This window comes from Ambystoma mexicanum, chromosome 5p (genome assembly GCF_040938575.1).
Source record: "Ambystoma mexicanum isolate Mex_15411 chromosome 5p, UKY_AmexF1_1, whole genome shotgun sequence".
Classification (NCBI taxonomy): Eukaryota; Metazoa; Chordata; class Amphibia; order Caudata; family Ambystomatidae; genus Ambystoma; species Ambystoma mexicanum.
In genome coordinates, this window is record NC_090930.1 from 1,368,145,879 (window position 1) to 1,368,170,522 (window position 24,644).

The window sequence follows — 24,644 nt, forward strand, 5'->3', positions numbered from 1 at the left end:
AGCAGTCACACTACAAGAAAACATTGTGGTCAAAGCAAAGCACATCTCTGGAGCGGATAATAATATTGCAGAGGCTTTATCTTGCTTTCAGTGGCCAAGATTCCGGGAGCTAGCGCCACACCCCCGAGAACAGATGACACCAATACCAGCGGAATTCTGGTCAATAATGGGAATCTAAGAATAACGGCGTCAGCGCCAGCGCCAGCGAGCCCAGGCCGGGATGCCCAACAAGAACCAGGCACCTCAAAAACTGGTGCCAACAACACACTGCCCACAGAGAACACGAACCCTGGCTCAGGGTTCCTAACAGAGATGGCAGAGAAAGCACTGGCAAGCAGCACCGCATCTCAGTACAGTAAGTGCTTACAAACAGTATTTAAAGCCACAGGTTTAAACCATGTAGAATTAATAACGATTAAAGACATAGAAATATTTTTAAAATGGGCGCATGAGCAGGGTTTTAAGAGAGATTGGGCAAAAAGACACCTAGTAGCAATTTCATAGTTTTCAAAAATACAGGGAGACTCAGATCCCACCCAGAACGTCCTTATCTCCTACACCATGAAAGTCTGGGGCAGAATAGAGGGACCTCAGGTAGACACCCGCCGCCCCCTAGATTTCAACAAGCTAGTAAAAATAGCGGACCAGCTGGAGGCCATATGCTGGCATCCACATGAGATCATACTATTCAAAACAGCATTTTTCCTGGCCTACTTCGTGGCTTTCCGGGAAGGAGAACTCATTGCCTCCAGCACCAAGGCCAACAACGGGTTAGGCATCATGGAGGCCAGGGTCAGACAGGACAGCGTCACCATAGACATCCAACAGTCCAAAACGGGAGCCAAAAGAACCGTCAACATTTGTTGCATTGATGATGCAACAAACTGCCCAGTGTGCATCACCAACCTTTATTACGCTCAAGGCCCAGAGTGTGGGGGGGAGTTTAATCCACAAGGATGCCTCGGCACTAAGCTGTTACCAATTTAAAGGGGTGTTGATGAAAGCAATCAGCAAAGCGGGATGGGATCCCAAGGAGTTCGGCACCCACTCGTTTAGAATCGGGGCCGCCACCCCAGCATGGTAAGGAGGCCTGGCACCAAAACAGCTAAAAAAACATAGGGGGATGGAAGTCCGATTGCTACAAAAGATACATCAGACCGCAGCTAATATAGCCCCCCCCCCTCTCTTTCTCTCCACCTGTCCAGAATCAACAGACGGGGGAAGACCCCACTCCAATCAGCATGGATAGTCGGACACTCATTCGTCTTCAGGACAGGTCGATGGGCAGAAGAAACCAAAGCGGGCCCACCCTTCAGGAACAACATTGCTTCCTGGTGGGGATACAGAGGCCTCCGCTGGGCTGACATCCACAAAACATTATCAGAGCTGGTTGCATACAGAGACCCACCAGAATTCCTGATAGTACACCTAGGGGACAACGACCTGGTGACCACAGGAAGGAGAAAACTGTTTGAGGAAATGTGCTCCTCCCTAGCTGGCATTTCACACAACTGGAGGGACACAGCAATATACTTCTCGGCCATCCTACCCAGAAAGAAATGGCAGGGGCCCATCTGTTACAAATCAGTAGAAATTTCCAGAAGGAAACTTTACAGGGGGCTAGAGAAATTCTGTATAGCAAGAGGCCTGGGCTTCATAAAGCATCCGCCCATTACCTTTTTCTCAAAGACGGCACCCACCTATCAAACCAGGGTATGGAACATTTCTTTCGAGAAATTTCAGCAAATCTAGCCTCCAGGGGTTGCCAATAAGAGATACTTTCGGGGGAACACGGTCAGCCGGCAACCTGCCCGTGTGTGGCGGCACGGGCCAGAGGGGGTAACCTCAGGACCCGGTGCCGAAAAGTATGATATTATTATGATATGTGATTATTGTTATTCCCATAACCATATCTGCACAATAAAATCCTACTGCCTTTTACTGCCAACACTTGACAAACTTTGTGCTCTAACTTATTTACTGGTGAGGGTAAGGGTTCGGCCAATACAAGTGGGTTCAGCAGTTATGGGCAATGCCGCAGGGCCACCAAAGGCGAGGAAGGGTAACTGCTGTTACCATCTGGCAGGCTAGGGAGTGGGGCAGCCCCCACCCACAAGCCTGCTCCTCTCCCCCCACGGACACTGAGACAAGCAGTCTGTGACATACAAAGCAAGGGAAGGGTGAGGTGTGAACAATCACCTCACCCTTCCACGAAGCAACAAGGTGCTAAGCACCTAGGAGAAGTAACAGTCAGGCAGGGCGCAGGTTCAAAGACCTGCCCCCCCTCAGGGGGCCTAGACAGTCGGCTACACTGGCCTTGGGGCTGGACTACAGCTCCCCCACTATGCACATCAAAGACCCAGGGCTCCACTGGGTCTTATAAATAAGAGCAGCACGCTCTAAGAAAACACAATCTGTTTGTTTATTTGTTTGGTAATGCGCACCAAGCCCTTAGGTAGACGGGCGCAATAGAAACAAGAAATCTTAAAACTTAGTTACAGTACAAGGTAGCAATACATAGAGCAGTGATTGCAGTAGGAGCAAAAATACAGGTACAAGATACATTAAATGCGAAGCAATGGTCTTGGTAAGTCAAGGAGGCATTATTGTGAGTAACAATATATGCACACATACATATACAGATATGTATATACAACCTTACATGTCTACGTTAACGTGTATCCATGGTGCATGCAAATATGACAGAACAGACGACCATGCGTGTATAGTTAACCAATCTACAGTGTAGTTTGAGGGAACAAAGGGTCGCGTAGGGGCTGGAGAGGTAGAAGTGTATGTAGTTCGGCAGTTAGGTGTCGTTAGTGTGTAGCCAATTGAGTATCTTATGTCTGAATATAGGGTAGGGTTGTTCTAGTCTGAGGTCAACTGGTAATTTGTTCCAATATTGTGCCACTTTAACAGGGAAACTGGTTCCTCCTGCTGTCGAGCGTTTGAACCTAGGAATCTCTAACATAAATGAGTTAGCAGATCTCGTAGGGCGGGTAGCTGTTCTCCTGGTAATTTTATCCATAAGGTATGAGGTGCTAGGTTATCCAGGCATTTGGAGGTGAGGGATGCTGTTTTGAGGATAATTCTATCCGTTATTTTCAGCCAGTTAACCTCCTTCCTGAATTCGGTAATATGCTCTCTGTAAGGGATGTTCAATGCTGCCCTCAGGACGTTATTCTGCAGTCTTTGGATTTTGTCTGTAATGTATTTGTTGGCTCCCGAGTACAGGGCATTACAGTAATCTAATCTTGACATAAGAGCGTTGGCTAGTGTGGTGCAGCTCGCTCTCGAGAGGTATGGTCTGGAAGCTCTGATGAGTTTGCAAGCGTACGTTGTGGATGAGGCAAGGGAATTGACTTGCTTTTTAAAAGTGAGAGAGGAGTCTAAGTAGAATCCTAAAGTTTTAACTACAGACATCACCTTGAAAGGGTTGTTCTCAATGTTGAAGGATGTGTAGTTTGGGCTGAGTTTTTGGATATTCGCTTCAGAACCTAAGATTAGTAATTCCGTTTTTTCGTCATTCAGGCAGAGGCCATGGATGGCATCCATGCCTGAATGAGGGTGTATATTTTGTTCACCAAGGCTAAGTCAATCTCGAAGTGGCCCGAAAGGGGTATGAGGATCTGTGTGTCATCTGCATAATTAGTGTAGGTGACACCCAGTCCATCCAACTTGTCAAACAGAGGCTTGGTGAAGATATTATACATAGTAGGGGAGACGCAGGAACCTTGTGGGACCCCGCAGGTTATTTTAATGGGGTTGGCAGAGGCTGAAGTAGAGAAGACTCTCATGGTCCGGTTAGCTAAGAAGGATAGGACCCAAGCTATAGCATCTTTGGTGAAGTTGGCGGCAGATTGGAGGTGGTTGCATAACACTGCATGGTCCACCAAGTTGAACGCTGCCGACAAGTCCAGTAGGAGTAGAAAAGCTATTTTTCCATTATCCTTCAGTTCTTAAATTTGTGTCTTAAGGTCTAACAGCGCTGTTTCAGTGCCATGGAGAGGGCGGAAGCCCGATTGTCGTGAGCCAAGTAGGTGGTTGATAGTCCTGAAGTTGTATGTAAGCAGCTCTATCTAAAATTTTAAGTAGAAATGGCACAGTGGTGATGGGTCTGTAATTGGTAGGGATAGAGGCGTCCAGAGTTTGTTTTTTAAGTAATGGTAGAACCCAGGATTCTTTAAGATTGGCCGGTACTGTATTAGTTTTAAATGAGGAGTTTATCAACTTGGAGATAAAAGGGGCTAGATCTCTAGCTGCATCCTTTATTATCTGTGCTGGGCACGTGTCGCCTTTACAGTTAGAAGGTTTGAGGGAGAGTATTATTTTTTCTGTTTCAATTATGAAGATGGTCTTGAATCTAAAGGGTGTGGTTGTCCTAGTCAGCGAAGGTTGACTAGTTTGTTGGTCAGTGAGTGGTAGTGAGGCCTTTTTTTTTGCAATTTTGCATTGTAAAGGACAGGATTTTATTCGATAGAGCATTTTGTATGTTAGTACACCATACTTTGGACCCTGAACGGGTACCCAAACAAACAAAAGAAGGGAGAAGAACAAAGAAAAAACGAAGAAAGACACTGTACGGTGACCACTACAAGTCGTGGGACAATAAGGCGGCATGGGCCAGAGGGGGGGGTAACCTCAGGACCTGGCGCCCAAAAGTATGATATTATTATGATATGTGATTGTTATTCCCATAACCATATCTGCACAATAAAATCCTACGGCCTTTTATTGCCAACACTTGACAAACTTTGTGCTCTAACTTATTTAAGGTAAGGGTTCGGCCAATACAAGTTGCATGCATATGGGTTCAGCAGTTAATAACATAATCGATCCTGGACAGGGATTGGTATATGTGTGAGAAGCACGTGTACCCTCTTTCATCCCCTGTCTTAATTCGCCATACATCGCGGAATGCCAACCTTCCCATAGCACCCGTGTGGGGAGCACTGTCCCTTTCCCCGCGCCCTCACTTCTATCTACCATAGCATCCCATGCCAAATTAAAACCCCCGCCAATATTATTTCCCCCTTTGCAAAGACCTCTTATTTAGCTTTCACTTCCCTTAAGAACTCCACCTGTCCTGTATTGGGCGCATATACCATTGCTAGGGTAATTCGTTTATATTCCAACTGTACAAGTATAAAAATAAATCTCCCCGCCTTATCCACCAGGGACCACTCCACCGTGAGTGTGGCTCTGAATCCTATAATAACCACTAGGGTCTTCCCCGTTGCATTAGAGTGATATATCTGCGAGAACTACCGTATCTTGATCCCAGCTTTCCCCTCCTTCTTAATATGCGTCTCCTGCAGCATGCTAACATCCACCTTTTCCTTTTTCAACAATGCTTCCACCTTTTGCCGCTTCACAGGGGAATTCAACCCCCTAACATTATAGGATATGACCTTGAAAACATGACATTAAATAAATAACCTCTGTCATGTTAAATGTGTTCCTTGATTTTAGTAATAGTAGCCATCTCCTCACTACCTCTGCCCCCCGAACCTATCACCAAACTTCCCCCCCAAACAATCCCTCTCAGGTCTGGACCGAAGAGCCTATGATAGTCTCAGGAACTATCCCCAAGGCTAAGGCCTAGTACATCACCTGAGGTCACTCCAGTTGGGAAGCATCCTACACTTCCCTCTTATTCGAAGACATTATCCACCATTAGTACCTGGCACGTGCTGTCCACGGGAAATGCTATATGTGGATTGGCTCTTTTCCGAGCCATACCACACGGTATTCCTGTGGACGCACGTACGTGCCTGCTTTTGTTCCCAGCGGGGGGCGTGGCAGAGCCTTAGCCAATGTGGAGGCTCGAAACGGGGCAATCCCTGCTCTGAGCCTCCCCAAGGCTGGAGGCTGCCTTTGTCCCCCGCCGGGGACTCGGGTACGTTTGTTTTTTTTTCCCTCCACCCCACTCTCCTGCAAACTATCCCTTCCCCTCTCTCACCAACACCACTTACCTTCTTTTTTTCTTTTTCGCTGGAGCGAACGCGTTGGGAACACTTCTGTTCCCAGCGCATCCGCTCCTGATGGCCGCCATGGAAAGGGAAAATGGACTACGTTTTCCCTTTCCCGGCAGCCATTTTATTTAGAAAAAAATGCTATTAGTACCCCGGTCTAACGGGCCAGGGTACTAATGGCTATAAGACCCTCGGCGGCAGGCCAATAACGCCCACGGTAATGCTCCTGGGCCTCATTAAAGGGGGCCCTGGGGGCATACCTGGGGCGGTATTGGCCCGCCGCCTCGGGTCTTATTGCCACAGTATGCCCCTCCTGGCTTCCCAGCAATCCCACCCCCTTACGTCTCTCAATTTCCCTTTTTATGCAAACAACTCCTTTTTCTCCTAAGATACCTCCTGCTCCCTCTCTACCGTCCCCTTGTACCCTTTAGCAGATGATGGTATACAATGTTGTACTCCTTCCACGGTGAAGAGCAGCCCAAACAGTAACGTCCATTTATATGAAATCTGTTTTGAGACCAAAGCGCGTGTGACCTGTCCAATGTCTCTTCTCTTCTGCAAAGTTGCCAAGGCGAAATCCTGATACAGCTGAACTTGTGTCCCATTCACTGTGATGCTCCCCTCCGTTCTTGCTGCACGCAAAATGTTCTCTTTCATTCTGTATGAGGTTAGAGCGACAAGAACGTCTCTAGGCCTTGCCCCTGGTTCTCTCCTCCTGGGGCCCACTCTATGGATATGGTCAATTCCAATGTCTTCCGGGGGAACTTCGTTTGTGAATTATTTCCAAAGCATTGTTGGACCGTGCCCTTTAAATCTGCATCCAAAACTGACTCGCTTAAGCCTTTCAACCTAATATATTATTATTTTAAAAAAAAATGTTTTATTGTTTTCAGCACAACAACCAAAAACACCAACAAACATCACACTACAACTGGCACTACGTGTTGGATTCTGCACTGTCATCCATGTTCACGACGCGCTGGGTTGGCTTCCTCCGTGTCTTTCCCCAATGTTGTCTACCTCTTTAAATCTGCATCCAAAACTGACTCGCTTAAGCCTTTCAACCTAATATATTATTATTTTTTTTAAAAATGTTTTATTGTTTTCAGCACAACAACCAAAAACACCAACAAACATCACACTACAACTGGCACTACGTGTTGGATTCTGCACTGTCATCCATCTTCACGATGCGCTGGCTTGGCTTCCTCCGTGTCTTTCCCCAATGTTGTCTACCTCTTATAGTCCATATCCCTCGGATCAGGCTTTCTCCAACCTGCCCTCCCCGCTGAGTGTCCCTTTCCCACTGTGCCGTTGGTTATTCAATCTTCCTCCGGCCCACTAGGGTCTGTTGTGCCGTGCCCTTCAGTGTTTCGAACAGGTCTTGCATGAGGGAGTTCTTTGCAAGTATCTTGGCCCCACTTTCTCGCCCACCCCTCTTCAGCGCTCTGGTCCACAACCACGTTTCGCCTATTTGGCTATCGTCCATTTCTTCAGATTCGCCCACCACATTTCTATTGATTGCCCGTACTTGTGTTCCATGCCATTGCTATGCGGCGCTCCGCCAGTATACACATCATGTTTTTCTGTTTGTCACCCTTCTGGAACAGCCCAAGTAGATAAGACTCCGGCGACCATGCCTGCATTTGGATCCCTTCTGCTGCCGCCCTGTCCTTAACAATGCCCCAGAAGTGAGTTATCACCGGGCAAGACCAGAACATGTGTAGCATATCCGCCTTCTCTGCCGCACAGCGTGGGCATCTACAAGTTTGTTTGCTTCCAATGGTGGAAAATCTCTTGGGTTTGAGGTATGCCTTATGTATGAGGTAGAGCTGCAGTTGCTTGAATCTTGTGTTCCTGGAGACTTCCTTTGCATACCATACCAGAGTGTCCTGCGCCATTCCTCATCCGTGAATGTTTTTTGAAGTTCCTCCTCTCATCTGGCTCTTGCCTGCAGCTCCCTCCAATTATTGCTACTCAGGAGCTGTTCATAGAGTCTGTATACTGTGTGCCCCCCTTACGACACGTCGTACCACATGTCCAACTCCCCTTTGTTATCTTCCCCCTCTGGTAATGTCTTCCATCTCTTCTTGATCATCCGGACTGTACAGTTGTACAGCAGAAATTGTCCCCTGTGAATGTTCTGCTCTTCCATTAGGGACTGGAAGTCTACCCATTTCCCCTCTTTCCATAAGTCCCCAATCTTTGCCACACCCTTGTCCTCCCACTGTGCACGATATGTTGCTAGGGACTCCGTGCGGGTGTCGACTAATCCCGCAAGGGGAATTTGCTACAGCAGGGGTCTTGTGTCCCATGCATTTTCCATGCTCTACTCCATAGGGTCTGGCCCAGTTTGACCATTGTTAGGCAGAAACCTGTGCAGTTCCCTTGGGGAACACTGCAAAAGATTTAAGACTACAGGTATAGCAGTAAACCCACTTGGTAGCAGTCTGCACCACCCAGATTTACCTGGTAGCTGTGGCTGAGCAGTCAGACCTCCCTCAAGAAGAGTTAGGCAGTATGCAAAGTATACACAATATGTACTCAGACACAATAGCACAAGCAAACACTGACCAGAGCTTGGTTTCAAAAGTATATAGTTATTTATTTTCAAGAACACATAAGTTGAAAACACTCTAGCAAAATATAGTAAAACACTCTACACACAGTTATATGGAAAGCAGTCCCAATTCTCATTCCTATCTAGACAACTCTAGGTTAACATCACATAATTCAAACAGAGGTGAGCGTTTAACGTTAGATGACACTCTAGTAGGTAAAAAGAAGGGAGGGAGAAGGAGCAGAATTAGGATAAACACACCACTCTAAGGTTAAGAACACTTTTTGTAAGCTCAAAGAAGCACAAAGTCACAGGTGAGCAAAAGTCACTAAGCAGGGCCCACTCTTAGAGCAGACAGAGCGAAAACGTGCCCAAGATCACACAGTTGGTAGGGATTCAGAGTCTTGCAAAAGAGTTCGGAAAAGAGTTAGAGAGGCTTAGAAAGTTTAGCCAAAGTGTCCCAGGCAATCCCAGGATCGAAAGCCGGGGGCTAAAACTACCCCGTACAGTCGGTGGCAAGGGAAGCCAGGCGGAACACGGTACCTTAGCGGAAAGGATCCTCCAGCGGGGGCAGTTGTTCCAGGCAGTGGCAGCAAGGCTCGTCGTCGGTCAGGGGAGAAGAAGATCTCGCTGAAGAGCAGAAGAAGGAGGTCGTTGCACTGCCCGGGAAGAAACCAGCCGCGGAGTCCTCCGGTTAAAGGGTTGTACCGACTTTCGCGGTTGGGGTAAAAGTGGTGGGTATTCCGGTTGCCGGGGTGCTTGGCACTGGCAAGGCGGCCACGAGATACCTCGAAGAGCGGAAAGAAGGTGAAAACTGGTTGTCCCCACCAGTCAAGGGAAGGAGCCACTCCGTTAAGAGTTCTCCTCGGTCGTCGGGAAAAGTGGTGAGATGGTTCAGCAGGGCTCCACCGGCGGTGTCGTCGTAGCAGATCAGCTCAGCTCGTCCCTCGTTGGATTCTTAGGTCCTGTGGCGACTTCTGAAGTTCCAGTCCCCAAAGCCCTGCTTTTATGCAGCAAACCCCCATTCACCCAGCCTAGCTGTCACTCAAACATGCTAAGTGGTGAGCCGGCCGGCTCACCACTTGGGCCAATCAGGACGGAGTGCGACTTGAGTTACCTAGGTAACTCAGTCCAGGGTGCCTAAATCCCCCTCCACCCCTCCTAAGTACCCCAGACAGAGTGGCACCACTTTGGAGGGCCTCTGTGGAGAAGCCCGCCAAAAGTGGGACAAAGGGCTCCACTTTGGGTCAGAGTTACAGAGGCGAATGCCAACGCCATTTTAGCATCAAGTTTTGGCAAAAATCCCAACCGGAGTTATAATAATAAATATATAAACCGGCGGTATGTTTAAGGCTACTGTAAATAAATAATTAAATGTGTTAGCCTAAAACAATGGGAAATCCCATAGGAAAATATTCGCGGTCGAATATAAAACGTAGTTTCCACTGCCACCAGCCAAAACTCGATCAGGGGGGACGGAGACGTGCCCCCTCGACTAACAGACCCTGGGGCAATCGAATTGCCCCAGCCAGTACGTCCACAATATGATGGTTTGTACTGTTTCTGTTCAGGATTTAAGACTAGTAAAGTCTTTGGTGACTTTACATGCCCTGGGAGACAGTAGTCAGTCCCAGGGTATGGAGTCTATGTTGGGGAGTCCCTAGGACACCCCTGGGTTACGGCACAGAGGGTGCTGTGTAACCCACATCACAAAAATATATGAGGCCCTATGGAGTAAAAGACCCCATAGCCCATTCAACACAAGGTTTAACCAAGAAAACACACTTCAACATGCCCAAGAGTGAGGGTAAAAGAGTCTCACTCTTGGCAGGAGAAAAAAATAAACCCCAGCAATCCAGCAAAGCTGCTGGGGGACTCACTAGGTAGGGAAATTCAGCCTAAACAGAGAATTCTCCCTAACAACCATGGTGGGGAGTGGCTAGATCAAAGCTTGCTCTATCCATAAGAGCTCCCTCAAATAGTATTGTTGCATTGCTGACTGGAAAAGCAAAGTGTCTATGGATGGGTCATCCCCCAGCCACTGTACCACAAAGGAGTTTTGCTGCCAGGTGGTAACGTTCAAAGTCTGGTAGCCTGATAACCCCATCCCCCCATTCATAATCCCTCTGTAAAGTGTTCCGTGCTATCCTATTCCTCCCCCAGCCCCACAGGAATTCCCTTGCCATTGTGTGAAGTCATTTAAAGAAGGACCCAGGAATGTTGTATGGGATGTTAGTGAAGTAATATAGTTGGCGGGGCAGCACCATCATCTTCAGTAAGGCAGTTCTCCCTATCATCCCCAGTGGGAGCCTCTTCCAGAACTTCATTGCTGTCCCTATTCTGTCTAGGGCCGCCTGTGTGTTGGCTGTGTGCGTCACAGTGGTGTTGTGGTATATGTCCACTCCTAAATAGCGGTAGGTGACTGGCGTCCATCTAAGTCCGAAGTTAGGCAAGTGGTCAGGGGCAGCCCTTCTCAGATCCACTAGGGGGAATAACGAAGATTTCTCCTTATTGACAGTGATTCCCGACAGTCTGGCGAATGACACCAAGCTTCTAACAGGTCTGGTAAGTGTTCCCTCAGGTTCACGACATAAAGAAGCATGTCACCTGAGTGTATCGAGATTTGGTGTACCACCCCGTCTATCTCTATTCCAGCATCCTTCAACCTAATATGTGACCTCCTTGAGCAGTTCTCTAAATCCTCCGCTTTTATCTCTAAGTTATGTGAGGCTCTGGCCAATTGTTCTAACAGTTCACTATTCTGGTGCACTTTATCCGATATCTCTGCTAGGCCTTGCTCCGTTACATCCGCTCTTCCACCCACCTCTTAACTTTCGCCCTTAACTTCCATCATTGAATTTCTTAGGTCTTCCCTCAATGAGGTAAACTGTTGCTAAAAGATGTTTGTGATCCTTCCTTCCATTTCACAAAGACATTCTTTTAAGTCCTCCTTGCTGAAAGCCATTTCCCCACTCTCCAGGGTATCCCCTTTCTGACCCTCTACTTATTTCGTTTTACCCCTTGTCTTTGCCTCCCCACTCTGTTTCCAGCATCTCTCTATTTGGCCTTCCTGCTCCTCTGGGGGTTGTCTTCTTTTGGCCGAAATGCCCCTTTCTTTGGGTCTTGGCATCAGGGATGTGTCACCAACTTGCTGGCAATATGCTTTCCTCCACACCCCTCTCAGCCCAGGGGCGTTTCCTCCTTCTGTGTGTGGGCCAATACTTTACTTCTTGTAGTCTTATAGTGTTGCTTGTTTACATTTGAACTCAATTGCCTGTTTACTTAGTGCTATAATTGTCGCTGTGCACCTAGGAGCCTTATTCAATCCCTACTTTTCAGCCCCACCACATTCACTTATCATCGCAGGGTCCGACAGTTTTGTCTTGGGAATATCACCAATATGCAATATGAGCCCTATATCTGTTCCTTCTGGATTGCGCTCTCACCAACTTTGGTGAGATTTTACTAACATTAGCACACATTTCTTGGTGTATCAACAGTTTATCAGTCCCATTGTAGCCACATTTCCCATTTATCCTTATCTCCCCCCACCTCTTAACACTATTAGCTGCGTGGGAACAGTCTGGGGGATGCGCCTTCAATTTGCTGTAAGTTCAGTCTCTGCAATTATGCCTCTCATGCAATCGTGATCGCTAGCCTTACCAGAGTACATTCAATCTGCAGCTTATCCCGTGCTGCTGAGTTCAAAGCGTCCCTGTGAAACCGCATCCAAGGCCGGGAATGCCTTCTTACACTTCCTGCCTCCTTCTCTTGGCTCCGGCGTACACCTCCTTCACCGGCTCTGCAGACGGGCCCCACCCTGCTCACTTCGGACGCCAAGGCTTTCCCCATTGCACGCCATAGCCGCCGCTGCTTTTCCTGCACCCAAAGGAGGGAGGGCTTGCAATGCTCACAACGGCTGCCAGCGCCCACCTTCTATCGAGGGTTCACCTGTCTATCGAGGGTTCACCTGCCTTCCTTCACCGACAGGATATTCATGTGGGCTGACGCCTCATTCTCCACAGCAGCTGTTACTTTCTCCTCACGTTAAGGGGAAGGAGTGGGCAAATCCTCCAGCTGTTCACTTGCTGCTTCCACTGCTTACGGGCTCTCGCGTCATCGCCAGTCCGCCTCTGAACCTTGTAGGCAGGCTTGCTTCATCGGCCAGGAGTGGAGCCAAGGACCACACATCCTTACTCACTGGCGGCCATCTTAAAATCCCCATTCTCCTTCATTTAACACTCAAAACAGGCGGAAGACGAGGCTCCCAACTGTGTACTGATTCGCAAATTATAAAAGATTTGTCTCCTGTAAATGCATCATGAAGTAAGACAGACAACTGATTAAAAATTGAACTCAAACGGTTTATCAAACTTAAGTCAGGATTGAGTATAGCCTAACATGCCCTATGCTACAATGGCATTTCTATACCTAAAGAAAACTAAGGATAGTCTGTGTCAGGAAGTCCGAATCAAAGGTCTGTCTGCGTCCAAAATCCATACTTGCCCTCACAATTAACTGTAAATAATGTTTAAGGATGTAAGCAGAAAAATGAAAAGTGATCAAAATAGAGTTCCAAGCTTCTTCCAGCCTTGGTGTGTACTCCGCTTCCCCTTCCCCAAGTTCAACACAGTTCACAAAGTCTCGGGATCCCCTACCCCCAAGTGTTTAACTCTTCCAGTTTTAAAAACCAATATCATTTCAAAACTTCCAGCTTTCAAAACCAATTATAGTTCTTTTGGGACACTTCCCATATCCTTTGTCATCAATACCTTTCACTGGTTCACATAGTTCATTCTGTTTCTTCAGTTTAAAAATACTCAAGCAACTGTTGTAAAACATAAACTTCATTATCTTTACTTTCCTTGGCTCTTTTCAAAAGGGAGGCACTCTGTCTAGGCGCAGTTGTCGGACCACACGGTCCACCCATTACAGGTCACGCAACCAATACCCCTAGGCACTTTGTTACATTTTCTGTTTTCCTCTGGCTCTTGCCAACACAGGTTTCTTCTTAACCTGAAACACTTGACCGTGGCTTGTTTACCACCATACACCTTGTTATCCACAGTTTCATTCCATACCCTTTTTGGTATTCTTTTGGATGTGCCACCACTTGTTTCTCACACAATCCATCCTGTGGTATCTGTTATTTGCACCACCTTGTTTCAACTTTCAACATTCCTAAGGGTTCATGACTTGATTTTGTTATACTTACCATGTTTTTCAGTTCATTCAGTATTTAAAACTATTGTTTCAGCTTTCAAAAAGTGTTTATAACAATCTTCAGCTTGTTCGATATTCGAAGGCGCTTGCTTTGGCCTACCAAAGTGCTTATAATAATGTTCAGTTTGTTCAGCATTCACACATGCTTTTTTTCTAGTCCCCGGAGCTCCCCGGTGTGAGTGGTCCGGTGTGAGTGGTCCCCTGTTTTCACTCATCAGTGCTATACGCAGCTCCCTCAGGTGTCTCCGCTCTGCTTTCTGGCTTCTATTTGCTTTGGTCCTTTCTCTTGGTAACCACAGTGAGCAGCACTAGCTCTCCTGGAGCCTTGCGGCTCTGCCCTCTCCCGGCAGCAGCTGCAGAGAGCACCACTCGCTCTCTTAAAGTCCTGTGGTGACCGGAAGGCTTTGGTGCCACACAGCTCCTTCTGCATGCACCTGACATGGAGGGCAGCATAATTTCTAGACCCTCTTACCGCCGCTTTGGCCTTGGCTTCTCTCTATCACTCCTGCTCAGCACGGCTCCTCTCTAGCATGGTCCTTGACCTCAATTGCCTGACCATGGTGAAATCAATTGGCTGGACATGCCTGACTGTTCCAACTGAAATCCTCCAAAGCCCTCTTCCCCATCTCAGTATCAGTGTGGCGTTTAGGGAGGTTTGACCAAAAGGAAGTGTGCATAACTCTGTGGTGTCTCCTCCTCTTCCGAGTACTAAAGTGATGTTTCTGTGGGACAATTTGGGGGTAAGGAAGGGAGAAAGACTGACTGTAGCCTACAAGGGTTCGAGGTATAAAGGGTTCCTTTTGGAAAGTGAAAGGAGGATACCATGTCTCACCCACGGACATCCTCTCCCCAAGTTCCCTCCACCGAGGTGATCGTCACTCGCATAGCCAAAAGAAGTCAGGAGGCCCTCGGGTTCCTCACACTGCATAGGAGAACAACAAAGTGGGTCGTGTGACCAGGCCTTAGAGATGATACAGTTGTGCATGGACATATTCCCCATGCTTGACTTTTGATTAAAAAATCATTTAAAAAAAAAAAATGCAACCCTTTGGATGTATGTTGATTTATTGAAGGACATGTAATCAAGAATACTAACCGTAATAGCAACAAACATTGCGTTTTGCCAGGGATATGATGGCACCACAGGTTGGTCATTGATGTACATGTGTTAATTTTCCACTGTGTTGCAATGGTGGTTACCACCTGGTCCAAATACAATTATTATATTTTGAATTTTTGGTTTAGAAACTTATTGTACAGGTGGTGCCCGCCTTTCCAGGTTCTCACAGAAAAGAGAATTCCACAGTGAATGCCTTGGGAAAACCGACTTCGTCCTTCCATGAATGGGAGCTTTGCCAGGATGTTGTGGAGTAGATCTTCTTTTGGGGAACTCCTCAAATGGACCTCATCGCTTCCAGTGTAAACAGGAAGTGCAAGTTTTTATGCTGCAGGTAATCTCATCATCAGTGAGCTCTGAGGGACACTGGCAATAGAGTGGATTTTCAACCTCCTTTAAGCGTTCCAGCCGATCCCTGTCATTCCACCAGTTCAAAAGACATTGCGGCTGTTGGGAACCACGTTATTCCTGATCACTCCAGACTGGGCCCCGAGAACATGGTATCTGGAGTTGCTGGACATCTGCCCTCCTTGATGCCTTCCAAGGAGAGTCAACTTGCGCTCCCAATCTGATGGGAGGTTCTCCATCCAAACCTCCACAGTCAGACCTTCATGCTTGGCTACTGAGATGCTGAGATACAAGGAGTGGGAAATGTCGGATGACGTCCTTGATGTGCTCCTTTTAGCTCAGAGACCCTCTAAAACATCTATTTTTGACTACAGCAGACATCGACTTTTTAGCTTGATGTCGGGAGAAGGATCTGGACCATTTATGCTGTCTATTATCCCCTGTTTTGGATTTGTTGTTGTCCTTGTCCGAAGCTGGCCTGCAGATTGGCACTGTTAAGGGATACCTCACTGCAATTTCGTTTTTCAAGAGGTACTCGGAACAGGGCTTGTTCTTAACAATCCCCACTGTTATGCAGTCTTGCAGGGTTTGTGTAGACTTAAATTTGGTTTTGACATTGCTAATAGGAGCTCTTTTTGATCCTCTCCATTCATGCTCTATTGGACTGCACACGCTTAAGAGGATTTTCCTGGTTGCCATCACTTCCGCAAGATGGATGAGTGTGCGCCATGCGTCATCTGTTAAACCTCCTTAAGTGATTTTCTCCAAGGAGAAGGTGAGTTTTCAGTGAGTCCCTCTTTTGTTCCAAAAGTGGTCTTGGATTTTCCTCTTTCTCAAAAGAAACATCTTTCTGTGTTTCTTCCTCCGCTTATGGCATTGGTTCAATTGGCTGGACCGATTTCGGCTGTCGGCTACAATGTCTCTCGGACGAGAGATGCTAGAAAAAGTGACCAGCTCTTCATTGGTTGGGTTGGTGCTCATACTGGCAGGGCTATGAACAAACAGATCCTCTCAAGGGGGATCATTCTCTGGATATCGGAATGCTACTATCTGGCTGAAAACAATGTGCTGAGGGTCTCGAAGACCATTCTACCAGAGGATTGGCTACCACCTCTGCTCTGCAGAGGGCTGTCCTAGTCCTGGGCCTTTGCCAAGCAGCAATGCAGGCATCTCTGCACACTTTTGCCAATCATTACTGCTTGGATTCCCTTTCTGTACAGAAAGCCTGCTTTGGTAGGGAGCTCCTCCAGAGTTCTCTGGTCGATATGGTGTTATTGCTCTCCTCCCGCCTCCAGATTTGTGTACTGCTTTGGGAATCTATCATAGACGAGGAATCCGTGGGAGAAAGAAATGCATTAGAGAACAAATGACTTACCTCTCGCTAAAGTTCCTTCTGATGGATGTTCTGCCCATGGATTCCTTATCGCCCTCCCTTTCGGCCCCTCTTGGCAGATAGCTAGTACACCATTGGTTCTGCGGTCCCTCAGCATCACAGTGCTAGAGAAAAATGGTGGAACTGAGGTCACGCCTGCAATGCCTCTATATACTGGCCCCAACATTATGTCCAGCGCAGGGCACATAGAGGCATCGGACAGAGCCAATGCGGAACCGCGCTGGGCCCCCTGTATTATCATAGATGAGTGGTCTTCTTCTCGGGCAACATGACAGATATTCTACAAGTCCCGAACAGGGTCTCACAGGACCTCCTTTAGTGGTCCGGCAGAGAGAACCTGATGGCAAGAGAACCTTTTTTGCAACCTTGCCTGGAAGTGATCATATTTACGGATGCTTAGCTGAAGGGCTGGAGCCCGCACCTGCACAAGCCTATGGTGAGCAGACGGTTGTCCCCAGAGGAGATGGAACTGTAAATAAACCTCTTGGAGCTGAAGGCTATCAGACTGCCACTGATGGCCTTTTTGCCCTCGATGCAGGTTAAAACCGTCTTGATTCTGACCGAAGTGGCCATGCACTACCTCAACGGTAGAGGGCACATAGGATCACTACAATGGAGTCAACACAGTTTTGGTTTTGGGCGTTACAAAAATTGATTTCTTTCATCTAGCTCGGAAGGAGAAAATTATGGCAGATGCCCTGAGCCCGCAGGGCCTGGTTTCTCATGAATAGCAACCCCACAACTAGATCTGTTCAAATCCAGCTCCAGAAAATTTACCCCCAGAGGAGCACTGGATGACACATTTGTGGTGTACTGGAACTTCACTTGTATATGCATTCCCACCGGTTCAAGTCATACCTCATGTAATGTTTGGGACAACTATGATCCCGACTTGGCCAGGAGAACGTGGTACCATCAAACGTCTGGATTTGACCATCTGTCCTCCACAAGGCCTTCTGAAGAGGGTGGACCAACGTTTGCAAGAACGCAGCCTAGTCCTCCACCCAAACGTCAGATCTCCCCATCTGCATGCCTGACTAGTGAGAGGATGAAATACAGGGACTGGAATCTCTTGGAAGACATCATAGATGTGCTCTTTTCGACCTGAAGGTCAGCAATGAAGGCTCTCTGTCGCTGCTGCTGGCCTATCTAAAACAAGGAATCTGTCAGAGGATACAATACATTGGGAGAACAAATTACTTATTCTGTTAATGTTCTTTCTGATGGATGTTCCTCCCATGGATTCCACATAACCCTCCCATCCTGCCACTCGATTGTCTTATTCGCGCACATCTCTGCTTCATTGCATTCTGGACTGGTAAATCTTTTAAGATTATCTGTCATGGAAGAGTACTAAATGATAATTCCCCAACGAGGTGGAGCACAGTGAACAAACAAGAAAACTGATGTCACGGGATGTGATGTGGGCTACTTATATCTATGCTGATGTCACACTTAGGAGTGTTGAGGTACCTTGACGCTGAAGCTGCGCGGCAAACCTTGATGCTGAAAGGATTTCCGAAGTTTGCTGCTACCGCAGGAATATATCCAACATGAGGAATCTTTGGGAGAAACATCCATCAGTAAGACCATTACCGGAGGTAAGTAAGTCTTTGTACTGCATGGAACTCTCTGGGCGCATGTCAAATTGCACAGTGCCAATATCATCCAAGAATGAATGTGTTGGAAATTTAAGAATGCAGATGATGTAGGCTCACTTGAACACATGCTCTTCTCGTGCTCAGTAATCTCATAATACTGGTCTGACATATCACAGACTATCTTTGACATATTCCAAACCAAACCAATCTCTGAAGGAATACTGTCTCAACATGTTAAATGCGGGTAGCACCCGTATGACAAGGCATGTCAAATTCCTAGATAAACTGTTAACTCAGGGCCATTGAAATGATGATTTCTCACTGGAAAGATCCAACTCCAGCTCCATAGAAGGGTGAGTTGAACTCTGTCTGCCAGACCCATAGACTTGAAAAACCGCTGATTTGGGACACTGGCCCATGCTACATTTTCTTACACATGAAGCCCTTTTATAGGGCTTTCTTGACAGTTCACAGCTAACGGTGGTAGGGGCCTCTAACAACTCAGAAGTTCATTAACATCAATTTAATACCTCTTCCTACTATTGTCCTTGGTCCAGTCCTATATATTATGTCCTGCTGTTTACATTTATATTTGTAGATGGGCTCCCTGCTGCAGGAAGGTTTTCCTTACACAACCCCAACTAATAACATGCAAATAAGAACGACAGACTGCAGAGCTGGAGTACATGTATGAGACCTTCGGTTTTTGTTATACACGCCCGATAAATAGCATTTAGACAGCACATAGAGGAACTGTTGCTGATCGTCCCCATCCGCAGCTTGGCCTCGACCGCCTGCTTTTACATCTTTTATTCACTTCATCCCCAATACTCTTCCCCTGTCTTCTTCTCTATCCCTTTCCCTCTCTATCTTCACAAACTCTCTATTTTCACCTTTCACCTGCCTCCCTCTTCCATTCTCTTTTCTTTTATAGTTAGGCCACAAACATGGTTAAATCATGACCATTATGCAGACTACACCGGATTGTTACTAGTACATTTCGAACATGCCTCAGGTGGTCTTAATAACCCTATGAGACCAGCTAATAACTTCGACAATGATGAATTTTAGTTTTTAATTAAAATGATTTGAAATGGATTGCTATTTTTTATAAGTTAAATAAAGTGTTGCTATACCTATTTGTATTATTGTATCAAATGTTTAGATAGTACCTGTAACAATCGAGCATTCTATATGTAACACTCATGTATATCTGCTTGTTTATTTCTGTCAGTTTCCATATTAGTTATTAACTAGATGTTGAATGAAATTGACAGTTACAGCTTATCTATTGTTTGTTACTTGTTAAAATCCCAATAAATATCTAAAATTGAAAAAAGAAACAATCATAGTTGTATTAATACAGCTTTTCTTTCGATAATTGGGGCTAAATGAATTTAGATTAGGCCGTTGAACATACCCGAACATACTACTACTACTCACAATACAACCGTTAGAGATTAAGGACTGTAACAGTGTACATTTTAGGTTAAAGCATTATAAAAATATGGTGGTTTGGTTCTCTGCAGGCATGCAGGCTTTGCCTTCATGTCTATTTTTGTTTGTCTCTTTTTAAGAAAAGTAAAATAAATGTATTATAGGTATAGATTATTTGTGCTAATTTCTTTCTTGTATGTTTTTACGATTTGTGAATAATACTTGTACATGTTTTTATTACAGATAATTACTATCAGACTTGTGTGATAAAAGTAAGCCAGTTCTTCTAACACTAATTTGTTTGTCCATGCATCATTTTGACATTTTGCAGACCTCTTCTCGTTTGTTGGTTCGTCCTTCAAGCTCTGAGACCCCCACTGCAGCAGAGCTAGTCAGTGCGATTGAAGAGCTTGTGAAAAGCAAAATGGTGAGAGGGCTCGACAAACATTGCTAATAACAACATGCTGCTTTCTTCCAGTTTCCAGTACTTCCAAGAGTATGACTGTCTCGGGAATCGTTTGAGACTGTGCTGTCACCGGCTGATATGGCCTTCTGAATCCGGTATTAACGCCACTATCACCTTGTGACTATGGTTTTTTCTTTCCGGTAAACAGATTTGCAGAAAAAGCACAAACCTGTTCACTAAAAATAAAAAATTAAATCTGTCCGCATAGAAAAAATCAAAAGCACAGTTTCAAAAAGAAAACTCCCTAGTTCTGTTTCCATGGTTGCCAAAAAGCAGAGGAAGAATCACAGCCAGGGAGCAGTGGAGGAGAAAAATAATCAGAGTACAGATTTTTTATTTTTCAATAGGGAAGCAGAAGACTCTCAAAAGGGAGTAGCCATAGGAAAGCTCAGAATTCTGCTTGTGAAACAATATACAGCTCACACTCCAAGCTTTCTGATTGACAGGTCTCACCACTTGAGTACGAATATCGAACAAACCAAAATGAAACTCTCCCCAGTGTTCATCCCCAATGTTGACTTTCCACCACGTTTGAATTGCAGAATGATCCTAACATCACACAACTTGCCAGTTTGTTTTCAGCTGAACAAGTAACGTTAGTACTAATAACATTTATTTTGGATAAAGTTGTAAAAATTTGCAGAATACTACAGTACATTTAACATATATTAGATCATCAAATAACTAGGACATTATTTAACATTTGTCGAATCCTCATGCATCACAACAAAACACTTCACCGACTCAGTCTAATGAGGTTACTCTTACTTATTTTGCCTATTTTTGACATTTGTCACACCATCCAATTCTCTATATTATAATGTTAACACGAGGATGTCAGAAAGTGATTGAGTGCATTTTAACTAAGGGTGTCTCAAAGAGCATGAGTGCATTTAGTAAAAGTATGCTATGAAATATATTTCTACAGTGTGTGGCCTGGTCGAGGTTCGATATGGACTTTAATGCAGACAAATGTTTGGAGCCGAATGTGACATGTGCCTAGGCATGTCACACAATGCCACCATTCTGTTATTGCACATCTTGCTTTTAATACATTGAAACGCATTAGAAAAATGTGAAATAGCAGCTGTTGCTGCATTAGGGTATCTTATACATTTTATTATTTTTAAAGTTTGAAAGAAGAAGTGGATCCAATTCTGGGATTTAAATCCTTCACGTTCATAGTCGTAAAATGTACTGCTGCCCTATTTGCTCCTTTAGATATTACTTTATTCCTACCCTTAATGATTCTTCCGCAAGTGTACAGCAACATTTTGCTGTAGTAATCTTTTCTGTCTATGTTCTACAAGATGACATGGCACATACATTTTAATGCACAGTACAATGAAAAATTCTTCTCTTTGATATTACAAGTGTTGTCTACATCTGTGACCCAATCATCCTCGTTCCCATTAAATTTAGTATGTGCAAAATGTGCATGGTTTAAAGCACTAAAAAGAAATGCTTCTACAAAACAGAAGTACCTATTCTAGTTTTATGAATGCAACAACCCTGTGCAATATTTAAAAGCATTTGCTTTCCAAGATACTCACAACAAACCTTCTTTTCTCTCCCCTCAAGTGCTTGGGGTTTTGGGCTTGTCAGTGTATGTAATTCATACTGCTGTTTTTTACAAAATTCCAGCAAAAAAGGGGTTTCGACTTTATTTTGCTTGCATAGGATAAGGTGTATATTCATTCTAAAAATACAAATATTCTTTACAATTACTCAATCTCTTAAATTTGAACCCTGCCACTGCCCTATCCATCTTTCTAAAGGACAGTCTTCTAATAGCCCTTATTTGATTTTGCACACGGATGCTCCTTTGCTGTCACTATAAGTGAAAGTTTCATGGCATGCCACTTACATTCCATCCTGTCCAATTCCATTCAGTAGATGCTACTACTAGAAACTGAATGAAAAACCTGTTGGTTTGGCCACGATCACTATCGCGCCGTCCACCTCCGTAGCCAGTCTGCCCTCGACCTCCTCCTCAAAGAGGAAGTCGTCAACCCCAGCCAAGTTACAGGAGAAATAAGAAAAGCCGAGGCCGGAAGAAGGCAGCGCAGCCCAAGCAGGCTCAACCACCACAGCCAAAGTCCTTGTCAACCGCTTCGTCTACACCTGCCGTGATAACCACATCGAGGGTAGGTGCCGATCCAATGAGAGTGGCTCCTACGTCCCAAAGGGTATTCCTGCCTCCAAGGTGCGACGCAGCAGCGAAGGCTGCAAGCATCCCTGAGGGTTGGAGGGGGGGGGGCACCAGCTCAGATCCTGGTTCAAAGCCCTCAGGGAGGAAAAGGGGGTGGAGGGGGCGAGGAGGCCCCAAACAGCCCTCCAAGGTTGGCGTTCAACTGATGGACATCTCATGAACGGACGACGACCACAAGTCCATCCATACGGTCCACGAAGATGACGATGGCGGTGCAGGGCCTAGCGCTCCATTGGTCCCTTTGCAGCCAAGGGACATATCCATGGACATCCTGTCGACTCTCCACACCCTGGTGACGGAGATCCAGCAGAGGTTGCCCCCAGCACCGGCTCCTGTGGTGCTGCAAGCCCCGGATCAGCCTCTGCATAAGAGGAGAAAGCATCATCCAATGCTTCCACACTAGCCTCCTTCACCACGTTGTGCCCCAACTGCACCAGTGGACCTGGATACACACACAGACACTGCTACGGACACGACAGCCATGGGAATCAACAAAGATGAGGACTTTGTCCCGGCGGACAATGAATCACCGCACGTGGACGCTCCTCATAAAGTCTCTCTACCGGGCGAGGTGGGATCATTCCACTCGATGATTTCCAGGGCCTCCAAGCTGTTCCAGCTGGTGCCAGAGGAAACCAGGAAAGAGGGCTTCTTGCATCAGCGACGAGAATCCAAGAGGAAGATGATCATGGCGGTGCCCTTTCTGGATGACATTTGGGAGGAAGGCCTAGCCATCATGAAGAACCCATGCACTGCTCCAACAAAGCGAGACCGGTTGAAGAAGAAATATAGGATGCCGACTCCACACCCAAGTGTCGGCTGCCGCAAGGAAACGTTCAGCTAACCCGGCTTCAACATCATCAGTTCCTCCCGGAACACAAGGGGAAGAAGATGGACACCGTGGGGAAGTCATTTACACAGCGGCATCTACGATCAAGGCGGTTAATGCGCTGGCTATCTTAGCCCGATAGACCAGGAGCTTTGGTACAAGCTGGGCCCGATCCTGGAACTTCTTCCCGAAGACAAGAAGATCGAAGCTCTCGTCCTCATTCAGGAAGGGGAGGTGGCGTTAGTCCATGCCTTTACGGTGGTAGTGAACATCGCTGCGACTGGTTTCCGGCGGATGGGAAATGGTGCCTTCCTTCATCGGCAGGGATGCTTTAAGGCCACAACTTTCATCAGGATGTTCATACGAAGGTGCTGGACATGCCCTTTGGAGAAAATCTGTTCGGGAAGGCGGTCGACAAATCCCTTCAAGCCATAAAGACCGATACGGATACGGCATGTTCCCTTGGCACTCTTCCGGAGAATCGCTCGTGTCTTCACTCCTCCAGGGGTAAATCGAGCAGATCATCCAAGGGATCCTCCACATCATACAGACAACCTCCCCGACCCTCCACGCAGGAAGCCTACAGAGGTCGCTCCCAGGCCTATAGTAGCGGAGATCAGCGTCGCCCTGCAGGGCAGGGCACCGGCACCCAAGCAAGCCTGAACCAGCCTAGACATTGGGCCCCCAATCGTGCACCCCGGTGGGAGGCCGACTGACTAGGTTCATCAGCGAGTGGAGGAAGATCACCACTGTAAGGAAGGCATGGTACAAAAGGAAGACGGACACAAGTGACCACAGTTCAAGAGTGTTATTGAACTTTATCAAAACCTAGGCTTAAGATGGGAGCAAGCTACCACCATCAAATAATAATACAGTCTTAGTGGAGTCTGGTCAAATAAAAAGGGCCTATACCAAAAAACCTATTGCCAATCCTTAACTCTATGCTACAAATAATGTGGGGTAAAGTTCATGAAAATTAAAGAAGTGTTCACAAAATAAGTCAGGATTTTCAGGCCGTTGGCCTCCCTGCCCCATGTTTTTCGCACGGGACAAAGCAGTTCACTGGAGCATAGCACACTCTTGGGCTTCTTCGGCACGAGGACCCAGTTCCTTTTACAAACATCAGGGCCTTTTGTGCCCAAGTCTCTTGCGTTCAAAGTCTCTTGATTCAGAGGGCCTGATGTCCCAAAAACAACGAAAAAGATTCCTTTCCAAATGTTCAAGTCGGGCGATTCACTTTTCACCCTGGATCCCCCTCAACCGGGCTCAGACCCTTTTTTATACAATTCGCTTTCCTCAGCTGGGCTCAGACCAATTTTAGTTCACGGGCATCCCTCAGTCGGGTTTGTGATGCTGGAAATGCATTGGAGGTACAGTGCCTCCATGTCCTTGTCCTGTACTCCTTTTATCATGTGTGTTTTGTGTTATTGTCTGCACAGGAGCCCATGTGGGACTCCTGGTAATGCAGCTCTTCCTCTTT

General features: G+C 46.4%; 1 protein-coding gene across 1 annotated transcript in view; it reads left to right on the top strand.

Moving 5' to 3' along the window:
* The window catches only part of TRIO (trio Rho guanine nucleotide exchange factor), a 3,834,156-nt gene that overhangs the window by 3,751,847 nt on the left and 57,665 nt on the right, over positions 1-24,644 (top strand). Inside the window, exon 37 of the mRNA XM_069613780.1 lies at positions 19,989-20,084. Coding sequence (XP_069469881.1) covers positions 19,989-20,084 — 96 coding nt within the window. The remainder of the gene's footprint in view (positions 1-19,988; positions 20,085-24,644) is intronic.